Consider the following 22,808-nt stretch of genomic DNA (forward strand, 5'->3'; position numbering starts at 1 on the left):
AGCATACAAGATGAGATTAAAATAATTTTCATCCAGCAAGGCCATTCCAAGGTCAAGTCAGTATCATTTACATAATTTACTCTAAGGAAACTGAGGCAGAGAATGCAGAAGTGACTAACTCACAACTACTCTGTAGGCCAACAGCAAAACCACAATAGGCTAATCTCACAGTTCAGTGACTCGCAAAGACCACATCAGACTACAGAACATATGTTAAAAAACACCCTGAAAGCACAAAGACTACTGGTTTAGATACCATTACACATGTTTTCAAGTCAGCTTTACCCTTTCAAAAAAACTGCCTTGGTAGTTTGAAAAAGACACCACTATTGCTCGTACAGGACTGCTCTAAATAACAAAACACTTCTATCCAGATTGCTCTTACAGTCTCCAAAAGTTAGCAGAAAAATTGATGATAAAAGTGATTGTTTACAGGAGTCCTAAGCATTCTAAAGAATAATCCTGCTATCCATATACCACAGTGCTAAAAGCAACACCACTAGGAATAACCTGTGCTCTTTCTATTATTTTTACTCAGTCTTTGAACATATTTTTATGTTTGTTTTTCCCTGCATAATGAGTGAAATGCACACTTTTACATTCTAGGATCCCATGCAAACAACCTTGAAAGCAAAAACCACCACAGAAATATTTTTTCAATACTTGGCAGCAACTATTGGGCTGGCAGAGATAACTTTTTTAGACTTTGAAAATAGGGACAAAGAAAGGCTGAAGACAGAATTTTAGCTAAGATTCATACTGTAAAAGATGTGCAACGTTGCTGGAAAACAGGAAAGTTATATCCATCTTTATTATCTATTTGTAAGATTGACACTTTGTGTTGACTTTCCATACAAAGGTCAATTCACCAATGCAAAGTACTAATATATTCATGCCAAAAGGCTAGTGTTGAAGTTACATGGCAAACAAGATGGGGAACAAAACAGAAGCTCCTACTTTGTTTATACCTTTAAATGTGCTACAGCAAATAGGTTTGAAGAGTCACTGATGGAAATGAGAATTAAAATTATATGGCTGGGGTTAAAGTGAAGAAAAAGTAATTTCCAAGTGAAAAAGCCATACAATATCCCATTCTGAAAAGTAGAGAGAGCATCCTGACTCAAAAGAAAAGGAGAGAAAAACACAGAAAATGCCAATTTGCTTGATAAAGCAAAGAGAAAAAAATACAATTATTTGACTTTGGAACACCAGCAATAACCAAAGCAATAATACACATCACATTAATAGAGCCAGCAATTATAGCACAATGCAAGAAAAATGTATTTCAATACTGACAGTTGATGACTCAAAATTCATTCCTTTTACCAGTATTTCTTTTAGTTTCTTTAAAATTGTCTGAAATGCTCTTTGCTACATGTCCCAGCATCAAAAGCTCTACAGGACTTCAGTTTCAGACCAATTATATTTCTGGGCTAGGGAATATAAATTACTTGGTAATAAACCTCTCTTTCAGGAATAAAAATAGCCATACTAATGCAGTCAAGTGCCACATTCCACAGTTGACACTCAATTTTAATGTATTCTTTGATGGCTAAAAGAATATAATTTTGGCCTTACCTTTTTCTCCTTCTACTTCCTCTTGGAAGGAAGAAAAATATTATGGTGAAAAACAGCTAAAAGCAAATTAATAAAACAGTATTGTAAAAGCTTCTTTAATATTTTAATTGAGTACTTTATGACCATTAAAATCAGGAAAACTGAAACTACTTTTCTATTTTCAAAACATATCTTAAAAACTGGAGATCTTCATCTCTCCAAAGAACAGAGGCTATAGAAAAGTGAACAAACAAAAAATATAAAAGTTTTGTGAATATTATCCTTCACCTTTACTTTTTCCCTTCTTTACTGAACACTGTGAAAATAGCTGTACTTTCAGGATCATCTTGTGTACATGTAAAAAGGCAACTATTCATAAATAACTGTCTTTGCATCCGTAACAACTCTCATTTCATAATAACTTTGTGAGGATTAATTTTGCTGCTTTAGTTTTAATGATAAGAAATTTAATAATGTTAAGATTTGCATGAAATCTGCTGAAAACTTAATTCAAGGTTTCTCACCATATATACCCAAAATACAAGTCAAATTTGTATTGCTGCATCCACAACAATAAGTAAAAGAAACAGAAAATAATAATCCTCACAAAATTATTCTGAAACTAGAGTTGTTACAGAGCCAAAGAACATTTACAATTTACGCAGCAACAGAGAGTAAAATTAGTTGATTAGCTTCTAGAATTTGTGATAACTACTTTATATTTGGTCCAAAAAAAATTGTGCTTTTTAAACACAGTATATTTCATGTTTGGATGGTGATAGCTCTTGCTGTCTTCAGCAATAAGTTTCTTTTTCAGTAATAAATCAGTTTATTGACAAATCTTAACTAAGAAAACTACAAAAAAAATTAAAATCTTTTTGATGATGCTTACTAGCTATAAACCAAAGTCAGTTTCACTAAACACAACTCATAAATAAATGGTCTGAAATTCAGAAACCCACGTCAAGTCATTATTTAAAGATAAAACAGGGGCAAAAAGAATCACTTTTATTCATAGATTTTGACCTTGAATACATAAATATAGCAGTACAATGGCAGCAAACTCTGTGGGTATTCTGAAAAAGCTCCTACCTCTTTCCTTAGAGATGTACAAAACACAAATTTTAAAAAAACATAGATTGAGACAGTCACAAAGATAATTGGGTGCAAGCTAATTTGTTCTAAGTGCACTGTTAGCAATCTGCCAGCATAAAAGATGTCCCATATATAAAATAGCTAAACATTTATATAGTCTTAGCCACTTTATTTTTTTACTGTATCTGAGAAAAAGTTCTGAGAAGAGATGATTTGTTAGCACTGTTCTCACCTATCAGATCTGGGGAAAGATAACAGCTGGAAACCTGGAAGCAGTGTTTGATCCCTAAGTATTATGGGAGGCCCTGATTTATGCAAAGCAGGTAGGACAGATGAATTTTCAATAGCACAGGGAAGAGACACAAAGAAATCCAGTGACTTATCACAGACTCAAGAACAGGCTTATGCAGCACTCACTGGATGGCTGCAAGATCAGTGTGTGTCCTGCTGGCTGCATTTGGTAGCTCCATAAAGAAATAAGTCAAACAGCTATCAATGAAACAGTTATAAATACTGCTCCAGGAATGACACATTAAGCATTTATCTATTTAAGAACCTACTAGTAAATGCAGTAGGACAGAGACATTTACAAAATGTGGATTTCCAGACTTACCAGTGAAAAACACAGTGGCACAGGATAAATCTCTACGGTTTAAGAAACTGAACAGTCTAATGCAGTAAAGCTCCCCAGTTACAAGCAAGCAAACAATGCTACCTTGTTGGAACAGCACACAGCTTAGGGAAGTATTTAAAAAATCATAGAATCATAGAATCATAGGGGTTGGAAGGGACCTCAAAAGATCATCTAGTCCAACCCCCCCGCCAGAGCAGGGTCACCTAGAGTACATCACATAGGAAGGAGTCCAGGCGGGTTTTGAATGTCTCCAGAGAAGGAGACTCCACAGCCTCTCTGGGCAGCCTGTTCCAGTGCTCTGTCACTCTCACAGTAAAAAAAAAAAATCTGATATTCACCTTGAACCTCCTATGCTCCAATTTGTATCCATTACTCCTTGTCCTATCACTGGTCATCACTGAAAAAAGCTTAACTCCATCTTCTTGACACTCACCCTTTACGTATTTGTAAACATTGATGAGGTCACCCCTCCGTCTCCTTTTCTCCAAACTAAAGAGACCCAGCTCCCTCAGCCTTTCCTCATAAGGGAGAAAATGGGTAACAAACACATGATGAAATCTGAAGCCTCTGAAATTCTTGCAAGTTGTCTGAAACTCATGAGAACCTAGAAGGCATTGCTGAATTTCTCAGTCTTCTCTGTTCTTGCATTTTTTTATGACACTGTAAGGCATCGAGAGCTTCTTGATACCTGAGAAAAGCATGGAGTGATGTCACTCTCTTCACCCAAATACTTTGGTGACAAATTTGGGGTTCACTTCTATATATAGCTTTGAAATTTGGTGTAATTTTTAAAACTGTACATAAGGACTATACAATTATCAGGAACTGTTTTTATAATTGATAAAAAGCATTTACTCCTCAAAAGTACTTTATTTAGACTGAAATGGAGGAGGATTTTGTATCACAAGGGAAAGTTACAAGACTCAAGCAGCTTCTACTGAAATTAAATGAAATCTTAACCAAGTGACCAGTAAAACTCAATCATGGCTTCAGTTTTAACTTTCAGAGATATCTTCCTAGAGAATGTTATTGTACGTTTGCACTTACAAAATGTTTAGCCGATATGTTTTGCAATTAACTGGTGGGCTACAGATCTCATCTTCGATGATCCTTCAGCACTTTCTGAAATATTTTTAACTGTCTACAATTTTTTACCTGTCTATATTCACATGCTTCATAAACCTTCACAAATCTCTCATTCTTGGAAGGCAGACTTATTTTGAACTAGTAATACTGATTTGTCTTTTTTCTCTTTGGTACCTCATTAAGATACAGCTATCTGAAACCAAATCAGCACATAAAGAAACAAAACAAAAACCAAAGCAACTGTTCTCCAGGTAATCATCACTAGCATCTAAACCTACAGAAAAGGGCTAAAAGAAGTTTTCAGTATACTGTTTCTTATGTAAAGCCTTCCAAGACCTTCAATAAGTGAGCTTACTTTAAATCTCATAACACACAAACGACATATGGAAATCTCTATTTCTGCCATACATTTTACACCTGTAGTCAATTCAGATATATCCAAATGACGAATTCTGGCAACTTATAAACATTTTAAAAGTATTCATTAAAAAACAAACTGAAATCAAGTTTGAAAAAGTCAGTGTAACATGAAATAACAGTTAACTGATTACAAATGTATTTAATATTTTTCTATATATTTCTCATTGTATGGCAAACAAAAATTCACTTTTCACATGAGTATACTTCAATGTAACTGCTCAAAAATACGACACTTCTCGTAACTTCACTTGACACTGCACATTTGCAATTCCAATTGTGTACATACACAAGCCAAACTATCATTCTATTGAGATACATGGGGTTTTCTGTTACTGCTTTTATTGCAGTTTGCTGTTGAGAGCAACTCAAGTTTGTATTCAATGCATTTTGGGAAGGAACTAATTTTGAAGCGTTTTCTGGTTGGTTTCAGGAGAACTATGTAAACAAATCTCTATTCTATTATGCTCAGAAAGCATCACCATATCTGTGTTAAATAGCGTACTGATCTGTCTGGACATCAGCAAAAGATAATATTCATATAAGATAGATGAAGTGAAGATCTCCATTTGACAGATTTGTGCCTTCCAGCTTAAGTCTATCATCCTTCCCACACAGAGAAATGCTAAGTTATATATTATTGTTTCATGACAGCTAGTGCGAAAATCAGAACCTGAAATGCAAAAATATACACCAACTTGTCCCTCACCCTAACTCACAAAACTCACCATGCCTGGAAGCAAGACTTTCTCCTCCAGTCTTCAGGCAATCCCCCAAAGGGATGTCAGGATAATGGAACCTGTCATTTTTACAGTAATAATGCCATAAACCACCCTAAAGGAGCCTTGTATCAACGAATAAGCAGCAATTACCTTGACTCTTGACTCACCACCACCAGTCAGCAGCAGAGTTTTATCTACTCAGAGACACTAAAATCTGTACAAATGAAAATAAACTATTTTCCCCTTTAAAAATCAGACCTTGTGATTTTTTCAAAACAACGCTCATAGATGACCACTTACATGTCCAGATCTCTCCAAATTACTACCAAGCAATGCTTTTATTCTATTACAAAACCTTCTCATAATGATAACATACTTTGGTATTTCTGATAGTAAGAACAATGCATAAGTGGGTTCAGGATTTGTAAAAAGGAGGATGCTGAACTACATTCATAAAATAACAAAAATTGTCTTCCGATGCAAAAATGACGTAAAAATATTTTGAGGTAAGTAAGCTATGCAAAATGCAGAGGGTTTTTTTTTAACTATTAAAATTTTTGAAGTAATTAGAAAACAGTAAGAAGCAACTGTATTTTACTAGATATCCAAGGATAATGACAAATGTAAGGGGTAAGAATTCTACCTGCAAATAGTTATTTCTCCCTCAGATCACCTTCCAAGTTTCTGTAATGACTAACAGAAAATAAGATCAAAATTGAATTTATTTGTCCCTTTCAAATATTTGCAAGGGAGCTTTTCAAGATTTTAGAAAGTCACTTAGCACTCATAAGGATCCCTCAAGTTTCTATATCTCATTTTATAGCTTATTTCAGTTCATGCCATATTATCCAAAAGTACCTGACCTAGACAAATGATGGCAGAGAGCCAATTACTTCTCTCCTAAACTGAAAGCTGGGTAAACTCTCTACTCCATTCTATTTGAACTACTCCTCATTATTTCAACATCCTTAATACGGTTAGGAAACAGGTAACAAGAAAATTCTGAACATCTTTGATACTAGGATACAGTTTGCAATGCTAATAGACTTTTCCCCTCTCTTTTCTCAACACAAGGGGTTGCCTAAATGTATCCTGTCCCAAGTAATTGAATGTGTTTTTAAAAGCATTTAGCCAGCACTTGCTGTGCACACCTAAATCTTCACTGAATAGGGTCACTACAGGTTTCTTTTATAGGAAGGTACTGTGGTAAATGAAAGTTGTGTAGGGTAAGTTAGGTTGTAATACATGCAAAAAAAAGACAAATGCATGGGGGAAGAGAACTGTTGCATCAACCAAACCAAGAAACAAAGCTGTTACCCAGCCTAACTGCACCTATCAGACAAAAGCCAGAGTGAAAGGAAAATCATTAACTTCTGAAAATATATTTGTTTTTCAAGAACTCATTTCTAAAGCAATGGACACTCACTTATAAAGTTCACACTAAAACCATTATATTGAAGTTATTGCTTTACTTGAAACCAACTGATCTCAAGCTTCTGGAACAGGAAGCCCCTTTGCCCAATCAGAGCTTTACGGAGTCAGCATCTGAAACTACACAACAGTACTAAGGACAACGTTAACTGAACTGCATAATCGATGGGAAATGTTATATACATTTGAAGAGTGTTAGACTCTGTGAGGCTCAGTCTTTTGAAGAATTGAGCCTTTTTTCTAATGCCTGAACTTCCCTGTAGCTGAAGGCTAATTTTCAAATCTAGCCCTAGCTACCACTTTACTACTTCATGAACAGAACAAAACAAACAGTATAAAAAAATCCTAAATTACCTGGAAAACTAAGAAGAAACTTGCAATGGCACTTCAACCTCTAAAAAGGTATATTAAAGGAAGGTAATTTTTACTAACAATTTCCATTTGTGAAGCTGGCCATCTCCACAAGTAGTATTCCCAAGTCTTCAAGGGACTGCTGAAATTCCTGTCACTTCAGATGGTAATTATCTATGTGTCAGTGGATAAAACAAGGAGAAGGAAACACCCATGTGAAAAAACACTGAACCTATGCTATGACATTAAACAAATACACAGATCTTTGAGCAATAATGGAGAAAGATGTTTGAGTTGCAGCCTATTGCCCACTGCCACTGTGGACATAGGAAAAAAATTACTCAGCATAATTTAAAAGACAGCCTGTCTGTCCTAGAAAGTTGTTCTCTTCTAAAGGGCAGCTAGAAGTTACCTTAGACAGTCAAAAAGTCCAACCCTTCATATTTATTAGAAGACACTAGAGGGTGACCTTAGAGATTGACTTGAGTGCAACTCCAGATAAAAAAATTCCTAAAACCATTTCTGAGCTTCCTATTACCTTCTCCATCTATGCTAGTGCATGAAATGAGAAAGACCCAGGACTGTTCCACAAGCATATGAAGTATAAACCATATGAGCCATTGCAGTGAAGACAGAAGTTAACCCATCTGAAAAATTATGCTGAATGAAATCCCTATGCTAATTCATTTAAAGAACTGAGGTATGAAATACAAGTCATTACCAAAACCAAAAAGAAATTCAGAATCTTAACCTAAGCTACATGACAGTGGGAGGAAAAAACCCCACCCTAATTCTTTTTTCACGTTATTAATTTCACCATGTACTTAAGCACTATCAAATAGGATTTATTTAACAACATTATTTCTCTGTTTTAGGTTCAAATACCTAAGTACTATTGTTACCTGAGATATCAATATACATATAAGTGATTATCGCTTTACTGCCAGTTAATCTTGAAATATCACTAGTCTTTCTCCAATGAAAATAACTGAAAAGTTACTGTCATCATCTTATCAGGAAGTCAAGACATTTCCTATCTTAAATAGGCCCTTCCTGAGTATAAAGTCCGTAAAATGAAGATTTCTGAGATCCTGAATAGCCATCTTTTACAATTCAGCCATATGACCCTTACAACATTATTAGAAAGGATTGCTAATAAAAGAGAAATTAGAAAGTGCAAAAAGACTTGGCTACTAGTAGGTTGCCATAAATTTACAAAGGATTTTTGATAACAGGAGAGTAATGAATTTAAAATTTACCTAATCTTATTAATGTCTAACAGCACTATTCAGTAAGACCTGACAATATTAATAAATGTCCATTTACATATAGAAAAGGCTTTATCTTGGCAGTTTTCTCACATAAGGCAGATATTCCTAACAACCACCCAGGCCTTCTGTGACCTAATTTAAAGGACCAGTATACCACTGCACTGTCCTCTTCTGCCACTGAAGCACACACAGAAAAATTAGCTTTAATAATTTCCCTATGATTAGCTGTGGGATCCTCCCTCATTCAAACACCATTTAAGAGTACAAGTGATGGCTCCTGCTTCCACTTAAAGGAATGAAAGCATAAGAAAGAACAGAAATGAGAGGGTCAATCAGTTCATGCTTGGGACAGTGAAGATGATCTGGTGAATACCTGTTTAAAGAAAATATTACCCATGTGTCACTGTTTACGAAGTTTGCTGGAACACTTATCATGCTTTCTTCCTTTCTGTGTACTCAGAATTGGTTAATTGGTGCAACATTAAAACACAAACAGAAATATATTGTTTCTCCTTCTCCACTGCTCATTTCTTTGACTATCAACCTTGTACCACTGCTTATAATACGTTTCTCAACAATGAATTCACTCATCTTATAGTTAAATCAAAACCAGAAAGTAAATCTAGTATCACTCTATAATTTTGATTTAACTACCTTCCTAACTTTCATTTTCCATAAAACACTCTCATCTTCCCTTCATTCTTGATTTTCTCAGATCGACATGAGTTCCTTGATCCAGAACCACTAGCTGCAAGAGCAAGCTTGAAATATGATGAAGTTTCGTGAACTCCATCTTCCATCTGTGATAGAATTGATAACTGTATCTAAAAGGGGAAAGCTTCTATTGAAAGACATCACAAGAGATGATCTACAATAGCAAGAGGCAACTCTCCTTGGAGACAAGACTGACGTGTTTTGAGACTGAGTAAGAATTTATTTTGTCAGATTACAGAGGTATGAACTGACAGCTACAAAAAGATTATTATATTATTCTAAAAGGAATGCACCAGCTGCTTCCGATGATAAGTAAATACAGGTAAATTACTTTAATAGGTAAGAGTAATGGAACTGTAACAGTAACATCCATTTAATTTTCCCCAAACTGCGACAGATTAAAGAAACAATCTATTAGCACAAAGGATTAGCTGACAGAAGAAAATGCTCCAGCAGGAGCAGAGCTATGCTTTCACTTGAGCCCACTGCTAATTGGGCATTGTTATGCCGATGTAACACTTAGCGTACACAGTATACCTGGTTGACAAGAAATCCTAAGTAATCGATAACAATAATGTAATTTAAAACATACACTTTTACTAATCCTTTTGGAAGTATGCAGGTTACTCTCCATTACAGTCATTTGAGCTGAAAACCTGCTCTGAAACAGCTCCCATTTTTGTAATCAACAACAGCATGTAAATATTTTAAACACTTTTGTGGTATTACCAGACATAATGTACATTAATGCCCTGAAGAGGGCAAAGACTTGCAGGCCTAGTTGCCTGCAGGGATTAAACCAGAAAATTAGTATTTGCAGATTAATCCTTAATCAGAAGTCACTGCTCACTCATATTTCAATTAAAAATTTGTTTTTGCAGATTTTGCTTTTGCTATTCTTATACAAGAATAGCTTTTTTACAATGCTTTGTTTTCTTCTATTTTAAAAGGATTTTTTCAAAGAGGCATGAGAGTAAAACAAAATGAAAGTCTGTCTTATAGTTAGAAGATTTTATAATACCCACTTAGCAAAAGAAACTTAATACAAAGATTAAAAGCAGCCTTTTTCCCCCCACACTTGGAGAAGGGCAGTAAAGAAGTGAGGAAATATTCCATGGCATGAATGTTACCTTCCCAGTAAGATACAAAGGTGATGAAAATGTGTTAAAGACCTATATATTATTTGGCTGAGTTTGTAGTGAGTTTCTTTTTCACAATTTATTATGGAAAAAAAAAATCTTTATCTTCTGCCAAAATAGGCCTGGTTTCACAGAAAACAACCACATCTTAGCTTAACTTTTGCAAAAAGTAACATATAACTGAAGAACTTCCTCTTCATTGCACAGCTTGTCAGTTTCCTATTACTTTCTTTAAATATTAAGAAACATTCCACTCATAATAAAGCACCAGCCTTTGTGCTTCTACAAAATTACTTGCATATCTTATAATCTCCCACTCCTCTGCCATCCTCCAAATATGCTGCCCTGCCCATCATCTTCATATCTGTTGTTTCCCAAAATGCCCTATCAGCCCTGATAGACTCATCCTGTTCAGATGTCTCATGCTGCAGCTTCCTCACTTCTCTGTATGCTGGTTATAAAAGCAAGGAAAAGGTCGACACACGTGAAAAGCCAGAAGACAGTAGTATCTTCACAGAATGCCCAAAAAAACTATCATAGGATAACACACTAGAGAAGAGCATTTGGATGTGAAAGGCAAGCGACATCATCTTTGTGTGCCTGCCTCCCTCTCTTCTAGGTCATCTCCCTGCTCTTCATCAGAGAAATGATAGATCATTGTGTAGGCTACATTCCCTGCCTGCTCACCAGAACCCTTAATCTCTCCTAGTTGTTCCTCCCTCTGCTTATATGATCACTTTGGGTATCAATACTGTAAATACTATTAATGGAATAACACCTGGACGTTAACGCTCCAAACTGTGTCTGGCTGTCATACACCGCTTCTTGGTTTTACAGATACTTTCCAAGGTGTGTGAAAATGCTGACTTATTTAAAGGTAGCTGACCCATAAATTAAGAAGTACCTAACGAACCGGAACACAAGAGAAAAATGCAACTGATTCATATAATAGATTTATCTTTTGGACTAAGATTTTACAAATTATTTTTATTGCAGCACATCTAGCACAAAAACTCAGAACTTTCAGTCCACATCCTTTTATGGTAGTCCATATCACCTAATTTACTTCATGTGGCAAAAGCACTTTTTCAGAGACACCTGAATCACCATGTAACTGTTTTTATTTCTCTAATTCAAATACCAAATTATTAATTATTAATATCTGTTTCAAAGGTTATTCGCACAACTCTTGGTGAAACCTGGGGCTCTGGCAGACATCTCACATTACACCTTTAGACAAGTCCTTAAGTCCTACACTACTTTTGGTATAGCTGTGGGACGTATTTTAGATGTATCCCTGGTGTGATACAGATACGCTATCATTCTGCTGATCTGTTATATTCTGTTTCTGAACACACAGTCCAAAAATAAACTCACAAGACTGCCATTGTGGTGATCTGAACTGCTGCTCACTCAATCCCAGGACTTTCTGATTTTGCTGTTTTCTATTTTTGTTCCTTTTTCTAGAAAAACAGCATGTTAGCTAATATTTCTCTATTCAGAACATGTATTATTTTGCCACGTTGTGTTGGTTTTGGTTTATTTCCTACTGCTACTGTTATTTAATATGCTACTTCTTGTTTCCATTTAAAATGCCAAAAAAACCCTGCACCCAACTCGACTTGCTTCTGGTTAGCTATCTAAAAAAAACCCAAAAATCATCCCCAAACATAGATCTGCCTGGTCTCAGCACAACCTAGGAGTTTTAAAGTTTAAATAAAGCTTACTACAAAGACCTCAAACTCGGTATTAAGCTCTTGAAAAGTGTTAAATTTCTAGGCAATCAAGAGCAGATAGACATACATGTGGTTTTGGTTTTTTTAGATAAATAACCAGCAGTGTCTAGTGGGATGCCATTTTCTGAAACAGATTTGTATGTCTTTGTCACTACTTAGTACCCACACCATTACAACTGCTTCAGGTTGCAAGCAATTTAGAAGTGCTAAATAAGGTAGCCCTTTTTTTAAATGAAATCACCAGTAAATACCGGTGAATATTAGCTATCAAGTCAATCAAACAATATATTGTCTTAACTAGTTTATATTCTTCCAGTCAGTAACAAGTGTGTCAGATTGGCTGCTGAGCAGTCTAACTACCTAATAGCTCCCTATTCCAAATCAAGGGAAATGAAGAAATGCTCATCTTCCCACATAACCAAAGAAACATAGAACGGCTCAGGTTGGAAGGGATGTTAAAGAGCTGTGCAAATATCTGTATCAAATATCTAGTTCCAACCTTCCTGCACGGGCAGGGACAACAACCCAACAGGTTTAGAACAAGTTTCTTTTCTGTTCTAAGCTATCTACTTAAGTAAACTCAAACGAAAGCAATTTTTTATTTGGCAAGCACAGGTTCTTGAACACCGCATGTTTAAGTGTTATTCTTGTGTTCCCTAATTGCACTTCTGTCATTTGCTACAAAGGGTAGAAGAAGCAAGAACACAAAATATCTGCACTTACAAGGCCACTGACACCCCTATCCTTGCAGCGTCTTTCTTGAACTTTCTCCTGCCCAGAGATTACACGTGCCCAAACATTATGAAGCTGATTTGATAAACAGCTTTTTCATTCCGGAATAACTCACCGGCATAGAGATGAGCATCACACCATGATCTTCCAGGCTAAGTTCTACTGCTCAAATCTAGCAGTCATGAAAGAGGGAGACATAAACCAAATGCAAAATATTGTTGCATTTGGCACTGTCATGTTGGTAGCAGTAAGGACATATCTTTAATGGTCTAAGGAGACTGTTAGCCAAAGCATATAAACAATTTGGATACTGGTGGAGAGTTCACAGAGACATGCATGCTCCATCATATTACTACACAGCTAGACATACACATAAATAGCTTTCCACAAAGTGAAGATATTATGCACTAGAATTAACTCAGATGTATACATTAACATTTTAAGATATGTATTTGCAGTCCCACTACTATCATACACAGCTTCATATTTATAATGGATTGATAAGGACTGGCAACATTAGTGGAAAAACAGTAACACAGAAGGTAACACAGAAAAATGGAAGAAACCCACCTTAAGGAGTTCATAATGTTGAATACCATTCACACCAATGTCTGGATCGACGGCAGATGGGACAGAATAACGAGAATTAATTGCTGTGTTTTCAGGGATAGAGATATTAATCACTGTTGAGGGGAAGAGGGGGGCATTGTCATTTATATCCTCTATTAGGAATCGTATCTTGACCAGTCTGAATACTTCATCAGGCAAAACAGCAACCTCCACCTCATAAAAGCAGCGATTCTCACTAAGGATGCCAGAGCACAGCTTCTCTCGGTCTATTCGGTTTGCAGTTGTGAATATCTCACCAGTGTTCTCCTCCACCCGTACTAATGGTACATCCCCGGTCTTATACACAAGCTTGAACTGTAGTGGTGAGGAAAGGGGCACATCTGGGTCCAGCGTTAGGTTAAGATCCTTGAGCAAATTGCCAATGAGGACATTTTCAGGCAGTTCTTCCCGCACGGTATAATTCTTCTCCTGTGCGCCAGATTGAAATACAATACAGGCTAATGAGACTGCCAAGAGGTAGGTTCCAGACAGCAAGTCCATCTCCAGAATGACTAATAAGTATTTGTGCAGAACACCAAGAGTAGCTGTAAAGAAAAAAAGAAAGAAAGAGTCTTAAAATTTTACAGAACAGTGTTCTTAAAGTGATGGAGACATGAAAGGAGTACTTCTCCTATAGCAAATAACCTGATCTGTTTGAAAATCTATTAATAAAGTGGTTTGACTTACCAATCCTTCATAAGGTCTGTAACATTTCTTGCATAAATTTTTACTTAAAACTGTTACTAAACACGGAGATTTACTAAAGAATTTTTATTCAACTCTTAGAACTGCATGAGTGAATGAATAAAAACCCCTCTTCCAACACTAAATTCTCCTTTGTTCCTAAAGAAAAACCCTTGCTTTGAGCCCTCTGCCACACTTTTCTTTGCATACCAAAAAAACAAGGACAAATTTGATAAGAATTTTGCAAGCAACCATCTGCTGAGAACAACATCTTTTTTTATATATCTCTTGCTCAGAGATGGCAAACCAAGAACACCCAAGTTTTGTACTGAAAAAAATAAGTAATATTTGTTAACAAAGAAATCTGGCTATTGTTAATATAGGAACTTAAAATGGCAAGGCTATGTTAACCTGTGGGAGTCTAGTGAACTTCAGCGAACAATGGGTGGCCATCTGTTAGACAGATGACACTGACAGAGACACTAACAGCAGTCCCTTTTTTTAAGATTACAAGATCTGATTTGATCTTTGGAAGTAAACAAATACTAGCATTCAATTAATTGAAGTTTGGATTATGTGTCTAAATCCACAACAGTAGTGCACAAATTTCAACACAGCAGGAGAACAACAAAACAATGAAAATTCTGATGAAGAACTAAAGCTAGAAGAATTTTCCCAGCAGGAAGGATAAACTTGTAACCCTCTTAGTTCTCCAACTACCCACCATATTGCCAGATAATCCCCATTTGGATGCTTCTCCTTAAACTCCAAAACAGTTGAGATTTCTTTGCTGTCTTGGATTTTACAGGAAAAAAAAAAGGAAAGAAAAAAATACTAAGCAGCAATAATTTGCCTTCTATTATGTGACAACACTTAATATTGCCCCTGGAGAATGAACTGTAAGAAATTTTGCGTAATTTTAAATCTGGTGATGTCTGCTCATACAGATTTTTTTCTGGGCTAAAGAAAACTTGACACTCATCAATCTAGTTGCTCAATTAAATACATTCTCCTCTCAAGACAAACAGAAGTAGAATGGGATGACTTAAAGGTGCGTACATGTAACTATATACCTACAGCTGAGAGTTTCTAGACAAAAGCAAACTATTTAACTCCTAGTACAGAATATGTTGCTTTGCATAACTCTGCCCTTTCAGAATTTGGAATAATCTAAGATAGCATTTCTGTAAGCATTCAGTAATGTAGATATTCAAGCGTTCCACCTGAAAGCATTTTTTTTAGATTATGAAGCTTCAGTGCCTACCAGCTCAGCATGTTTCAAATGTACCTGTATTAACATGCTTATCATTGTGCAAGTAAAAATGTAATTTTTTTTCCCCTGCCTTTTCTGATTTTATTCTCCCTGTCATCACATAGATTGATTTACTCCTGCAGATCAAGTTGCAGTGGTTGAAGAAATTACTGAAGCCAGTAATTGTTTTCACCCGTCAGATACTGCATTTCAGCAGTACCACTTTCAGGGTAATTTAAATTAAAACATTTGACTCTGCAGTGAAACAGCTTAGGAACTCGTAAGATTGCTATTCTGTTTCAAGCCTTCAAACTTCTTCTGATGGGAAGTAACAGATAAAGAACATTCCAGCTATATCCGCAAGGTGTATCTTTCCACATCCACATGATTTATCTGTAAAGCATTTTCTGCCTTTATGATTATACAAAAGGAGCAATATGAAATAAAAAGTCCCATCCTGCAAGTGTTCACTTATGAAAAAAGGTATTGCTCACTGGAGTAATTCAATTAACCTGAATGAGATTGCTGACATGTGTGAGAACTGGATATGCAGTTGTGGCATAGCTACTGCATTACCTGTAGTATTTTACTAATTCAGTGACTTATAAGTACTTTAGTAACTCAGTATGCTAAGACACAGTACAACACTGAACAGGCATTCAGGAATGATTAAACAGTGTACTGTAAGCATCCATTTTTTTTAATCCATTATAATATTAAACTAAATATGTAAATAAAGAAACCATCAGCAGATACTCATTTTCATTAATAGTAACATTACGGTAGCAGCATGAGTTTAATGAAAGAAATGTGGTGTACAAATACATTAGCTTAACTACTATGATTTACTAACTGTCTAATATTTCTGTAAATACATCTTCAACAATTGTCACCCCACTGAAGTAATTGCCCATGTACAGTCAACTTGCAGAAAGCTCTCATTTCAGGGAAGTACATTTTTGTATCAACTATTATTAAAATAAATATATTTACATTGGCTCCATGCAAAACACTAATAAAAACATATGGGTTACACTGAGGAGTTGATAGTTAAATATTCCCCTCAAGACAAAATTTCAGAATGGTAGCATGTTCTGTGTGTACTGGAAAGCAATATTATGTCACTTTTTCCTCTCTACTAGAGACAAAACAGGGAAGAAATAAAAATTTCTGAGGGGAAGAAATAAAATTTGGAAAAAATCAAAACATAAATATAAACCAAATTCCTGTTGCAAGCCCATATTCTTCTGTGACAATTATTGGTGTAAAGTTTGACTATAAATAATATCATCCAGTAATGCGTATGCATCTTTCAAATAAATTATCTTACACTATAAAAATTCCTTTGATTAGTAACAAGGTTAGTAATGCTACACTGCACCTCTCTCCATAGGTTTGAAGATACAGTAATAAGATTACCTGCTCCATCAATTACTGGTGTAAGTAGAAATACTGATTTGTGATTAAATTAATAGGAAAAATAGTAACATTTCAAATCTTTAACCTCTGACAATGTAATTGTCACTCAGAACTCCTGATTTCCAGTAAAACAGATGCTCAGAATTTCGAAAACCCAAACCCTGAGTTTTTAGGAAAGGAAACTTGATGTCCTGTTACTAAAATCTATCAAAACTCCAGTGTTTTGTTATATGCAATATAAACTAAGTGCACTAGAACAAATTTTCCACAGAAAACATTCTATTCTCCTCTGGTCTAGCAACTGAAAGTATTGAAGTTTTGTGGTATTGAAAACTAGCTATAATTTCTATTACAGCATAATCACTAGAAACAAAATATTGTAAAGTTTAACAGGATTACTGGAATACTTCAAAGTAATTTGAGGATGAGTACAAAAATCAGTCAAAACAATTAATTAAAAACTTACCTGCATCAGTTGTGAAAATTGTGGGAACATAAGTAGATAACTCACATTAAAAATAATGGATAAGAATTCCTGTAACCCCAGTTATAAATGCAGTGGAGTGGCTAGGGATTGTAAATTAACAATAGCAGGACTCAAAGTGGTTTGATAGAAAACTGGGGTAGAACTTCTTAGCGTTACATTGCTATGCTTATTTTATTTATTTTTCAATAAAGTTAAGTTTGAACCATTCTATTAAATATTTTTGTATCACATTAAAGAAAATGCATTAAAACATGAAAACAATAGGACACCACTGTTATAAACCATGTAAGAGAAACGCTAGTGTGACTTTTTGAGATCTCTTTTACTGTTGTAGATTTTCCATAACTACTAAACGGGATGGACACCCAAGAGGTCTTGTTTTGAGTTTTAACTGAAAACTGCTCTGAAGTGGAAAAGCAACCAACAATGACTTGCAATTCTTGAACTTCTGTAGAACAGAGTTTTTAACTGACCTTTCTAAACATTTCCAGGAACAGTTTTGAACCATTAAGAACTGTTCTAGTGCCGTAGACCTTTAAGTGGAAAAAAACCCCACAATTATTCAAGATTTCTGCTTAGACATGGAGTACAACTACTTATGCCATGGGGAAAGTGTTGTTCTTTAAGCAACCTATTTATAAAGTAATAAACTGTGTGTTGCCTGTCACTCATACCACAGCACTTATAGCAATACTATGGCAACAGCAATGCAAAGAAAAAGAGCATGAAGTACTTTCTGGCAACCAAGCATAATCCTGAAAGACATGTACGAAATCACAATTTCTAATGACATACGATATTTAATGACTTTTCTATTTGTTTACATATCATAAATATGCACACCACAAAATGGTAACGTAATACAAATACAAATCTAAGAATGAAAGGAAAGGCTAAAGAAACTGCAAATGGAAGTGGCAGTCAGAAAAAACAGGACATTAAGAGAAATTCCCAAAAGAGAGCATGAAAATGGCAACAGATGGTGGAAAAAGTTAAGAGATTAACTAAGACAAGATAAAAATACAAAAAGGAAAAAAGGAAAGGAACTGGGCAGAAAGGCAGCCACAGTACAGTGTGTGGAAATAAGCTTTCTTGAAGACAGCAGTATAAAGGCAAAAAAAGTACAGAAGGCTAAATAGAGTAGGCCAACTCTAAAGGACCCTTCATAAGCTCCAGCTTTTACTAACACTTTTAAGGTTGTAAAATGAAATTAAGGACTAAAGTTGATTAACAGAAGGTAATATTAAGCTTGCCAAGCCATTTTACCATATTTAAAAAGAATACATTGATGTCTATACTACTGACTTCTTTAACTAGTGAGGCAAATGATTCAGATGGACAACATGGAGGGTAGGAGGAGAAAAAACAGTATGAGATTTATTCTCTTTCATGATAATATCTATGCACTTAATTATACCTGCTTTTTTGTCCAATATACAAAATATTAATGGCATAATTTAACTATTATCATTGTTAATTATCTTCATTTAGCAGCTGTCAAGTCATACCTATAAAAGTAGATAGGATATGAACATCTTTACCTAATATAGTATGATGTGAAGGTAGAAATCTAAGTCTGTTTTTATACACAAGGGTTAACTTGGTTCTACCTGAGTCTGAATTCCTGTAGCTTATTACAGGGTTTGACTGCTGTTTCTCACTTTAGAAGATCAGGGAAAAGTGCTAAATGCACTAAAGAGTCCAGGTGTCTACTGCAGATGAAAAAGTAAAACTACTTCTTGATACCTGGCTTCAAACTCTACTTAAAGCAGGAATAAATACACTGTGGTAGTATTTTGTAACTGCTGCATCAATTAAGAAAAGAAGTCTTCTTAAAATTCAGAAATACTGCATTAAAGCCCAAAACTACAGATACTGATCCAGATACTGAAATTGTAATGGAGAAAAAATCCTGAAAATATCACTCCCATTCTTATATTGGTATTCTCATTCTATTTTAATCACATGGATGAATTTCACTAGTATACCACACTTTTTCAACTTTTTTCCCCCTTTCATTCTCAGCAAATCCACCTTGGACTCCCAAAATACGAGTAGTTAAATACCTGTGTTAAAACATGTTTTCAGAACAAAAGATCCCCATGACAGGGGATGTATTTGTCAGTCAACAGAATTATTATCACACCATTTAACTGAAGAGTGAGCTATTTGCAGCTACTCCCGTTCACAAGGACTCCCTCTAAAGTATCCATTGATAATTAAGCATTTCTATGCAATATGTCAGAGGTTTCCAGTTTCAGAATCAAGTTAGTATGGGTTTCAACCTTATCCTGTAAGCTTCAGCTGCTCGACAGTTATGTAGGGTCTTTCTGGTACTGCAGATTTTTTGTGTTGAGTGTTTGGGCTGGGTTTTTTTTTGCTGTAAGTCACTAACATAGCTGAACACAAGGTCTATCCTTTGTCTTCACACATAGCATGTTTAATTAAAGGAACTGGCTGGTTAACTTTTTTTTTAAAAGGTAGACATTTTACTGTTATTTCTTACAATTTTTCTTGACAATAAGAAACACCACAAAGATGTGTCCTTAACAGGAATCCCCCTCATTTATTTTTTAAGGTCAGGCACAAAAAAATAAACAACCTGAGCTCATTTTCATACTATAATGTTTCAAACAAATTATTTTGCAATCATCGATACTTATCCACAGAACCCACTCCCTACATAGTACGTTTTATGGTCCTATTCAAACAAAAGACCTACCTCAAAGAGAAACTGACGATTTGTTATATTAGCAAGGCTTTCAAATTCATTCCCTCATATGATTTTACTCTAAATCCACTAAAGGACTGATTTATTCTTTGATCTATTTTTTATTAGTGTGATGGTACTGACTTCAATGAGGTTTATTTAATTTTATTTTTTCCAGTGATGAACAAATTAAACTGGAAAATCTTATCACCATGAGAAAACATCACCCCATCCCCATTTAAGTCAACAAAAGAATTAATTGTGAGCCACAACTTGCTTACAGTTGCATAGTCTCTGGATTCAGTCTTCACTGCATTAGAAATGGAGTATTTTTAGGCCAGTTTTGTTTGTTTGAATTTTCCATTACAGGGAAAAAAATACTCTTCACTTCAAGAAATAAAAAGTTAATGATCAAGTGGGAGATTCTTGCAGCCACATGAAGAAGCAGCCAAGATGTGGAAAATAAACAACCGATAAATTCTTAGTGAAACAGAATTCTATATTCCTCATATTAATCTGCAACTAATAGAGTGCTCATTGGAACAAGATGCTGGAAACAGTGAACAGAACTATAAATACACAAAAGGCACTGAGCATGCTGAATGTACAAATCGAACTCAATCACATGGATATATGGTATAAAGAGTAATTTCTTCTAATTGTTTCAAATGAATCCCTGTAAAGTTGAAGTCTCTTTTTTTACTAAAATAGTAAGTACAGCCCATGTCTGGAAAAATGCATCTAGCAACCTCTCAGCAAACATTTTTTTAAATATCCTGTAAGTGATTTTAGAAGACTCTTAAAATTTGCAGTATCAAATTTATTGATATATAGGTAACACTGGGAAACAGATAGCCCTGCTGCTAGCAGTGAAACAGCTTTGCACCAGAACTGCACAGAAAGCCAAGGGCTGAGAATAGCAATCTTGGAAAAACAGATGAAAAAAACCTCCCTAATAACCACGGTTATTTCCATTTTCTTAAAAGGAACATTGGGATACCTAAACCAACAACAACAACAAACAAAAAACACCCACAAGACACAATGTTACAACTCCACAGCTAATAAATACTGCTCTACAAATTCAAATATAGTCACTAAGAATTTATGACTTTCAAAAACAATACAAAAAATCCCGTTATTATAGAATTATTCATTATGTAATTTTCTTAGTGTTTTAGTTCTGTGTTTGTATACATTAATACTTGTTACATAGCAAGTAAAAATTGCTCTAGTTTTGTTCCTTGAAAAATCTGTTAATGCCTTGAATCTGAAAATTACATGTCTGCTAAAGCAAACAAAACTCATCCCTGAACCACTGGCAAGAGAATGTGGTATCACCGTAAGAAATTATATGAAACCAAATGTGATAATTGGATGTATTTCAACTTATGCTATGTATTTATTAATTTAAAAATGATAGCAAATCTGATTTGAAAATCTTGTGTTAAATCCTTCAAAATGGCAATTATCAAGATCACCTGTTTCATCTGTAAAACATTTTGCTTTACTGCCTTGCTGCCACTTAACTTTTGTTACTGAATAATAGAAAAAACAGTTCAGAGTCTCTACTAAACAATTCAACTATTTGTAAGTACAGGAATACTGCTCACAGATTAATACTGAACACAATTCTGCCTAGATTTCAGTCATTAACTTAAAATATTCCTTCTTTCATTCACCTGCCTTCTTCCATCCCCCTTCCAGTTAAGAGACGATGTAATTACAGTTACTCTTTGCATTTAACCAAAATTTCTATTTGCAAGAACACTGTTCTTAAGACTTAAAAAAATATATTAAAAAAATAACCCCACCTATATATAATGCCATTTTTTCTTTTGGTAGAAGTCTGGAGTTCAGAGGGGAAAAAAAAATATCTTTATATATTGTAATTCTTATTAAATCGAGGATATCTGGACTATTGCACCAGTTCCTTGAAATTTCTGAAAGGAAAAAAAAGTTCCCCTGATTGTCAGGATTCATATGTTGAACTCTAAATTATACCAAGAATTTACTTTCACAGAATTATAGAATGCTTTGAGTTCTTTTTCAATCACTTGAACTTTTCTATTTCCATCACTACCTCAGCATAACACATCCAGAGAAGAATGAGTATCCTATGAAAATACTCTCACAGATTTTTTTAACAGGTTCTTACAGTAGTCAAAGCCTGAAAAGAGTAGCTGAAGTTTCACCATAATCTCTGCCTAGCAAATTACAAGCATGTCTACATTAAACAGGACCAGAAGATTACAGCAACAAAGCAAGTATAAAACATATTTTAGTATTTGAATATTCCGACCTCCCATCAGGCTGTCTGGAAATGGACAGTTTCATTTCTGATGCTGTAAGGCTAGAAAAGCTTAAGTTAAAACTTAAAAAATTCATACACTTCTACAGTCCTTCACTAACCTATTTGATTACTTATTATTGTAAGTAATAGATAGGTAAGCATCAAACAACTTAGTTTCTTCTCCCTTGGTAATGAGAAATAAGAAAATAGTTCAGGCAATTTCATGTTCATCCCTGCTAACACTTCACAGAACTGAAATGTCTCCTATTCAATCTACCTCCTTCTAGCAGAAGTTTATACAAAGTATACAGAAAATTGTAACACTAGCATAGTCTCCGTGGAAGTTTTTAAATAAGAAACAGTAGGTTTTTCATTCATGGCAGCAGAGTTACTTATTTTCATTGTGTATTTTTTTGTTCTTAAGAATAGCTTAAATGTAAATTAAATTCAAACTAGAAGGTACTGGTCA

At 34.9% G+C, this 22,808-nt stretch overlaps 1 protein-coding gene across 2 annotated transcripts in view; it reads right to left on the reverse strand.

Moving 5' to 3' along the window:
- Nucleotides 1–22,808, reverse strand: part of PCDH11X (protocadherin 11 X-linked) — a 466,628-nt gene that overhangs the window by 402,881 nt on the left and 40,939 nt on the right. For both annotated transcript variants that reach the window (XM_051630400.1, XM_051630401.1), the window contains exon 2: nt 13,456–14,039. In XM_051630400.1, coding sequence (XP_051486360.1) covers nt 13,456–13,995 — 540 coding nt within the window. In that variant the 5' untranslated portion in view covers nt 13,996–14,039. The remainder of the gene's footprint in view (nt 1–13,455; nt 14,040–22,808) is intronic.

Source organism: Apus apus, chromosome 12, assembly GCF_020740795.1.
Source record: "Apus apus isolate bApuApu2 chromosome 12, bApuApu2.pri.cur, whole genome shotgun sequence".
NCBI classification, from domain to species: Eukaryota; Metazoa; Chordata; class Aves; order Apodiformes; family Apodidae; genus Apus; species Apus apus.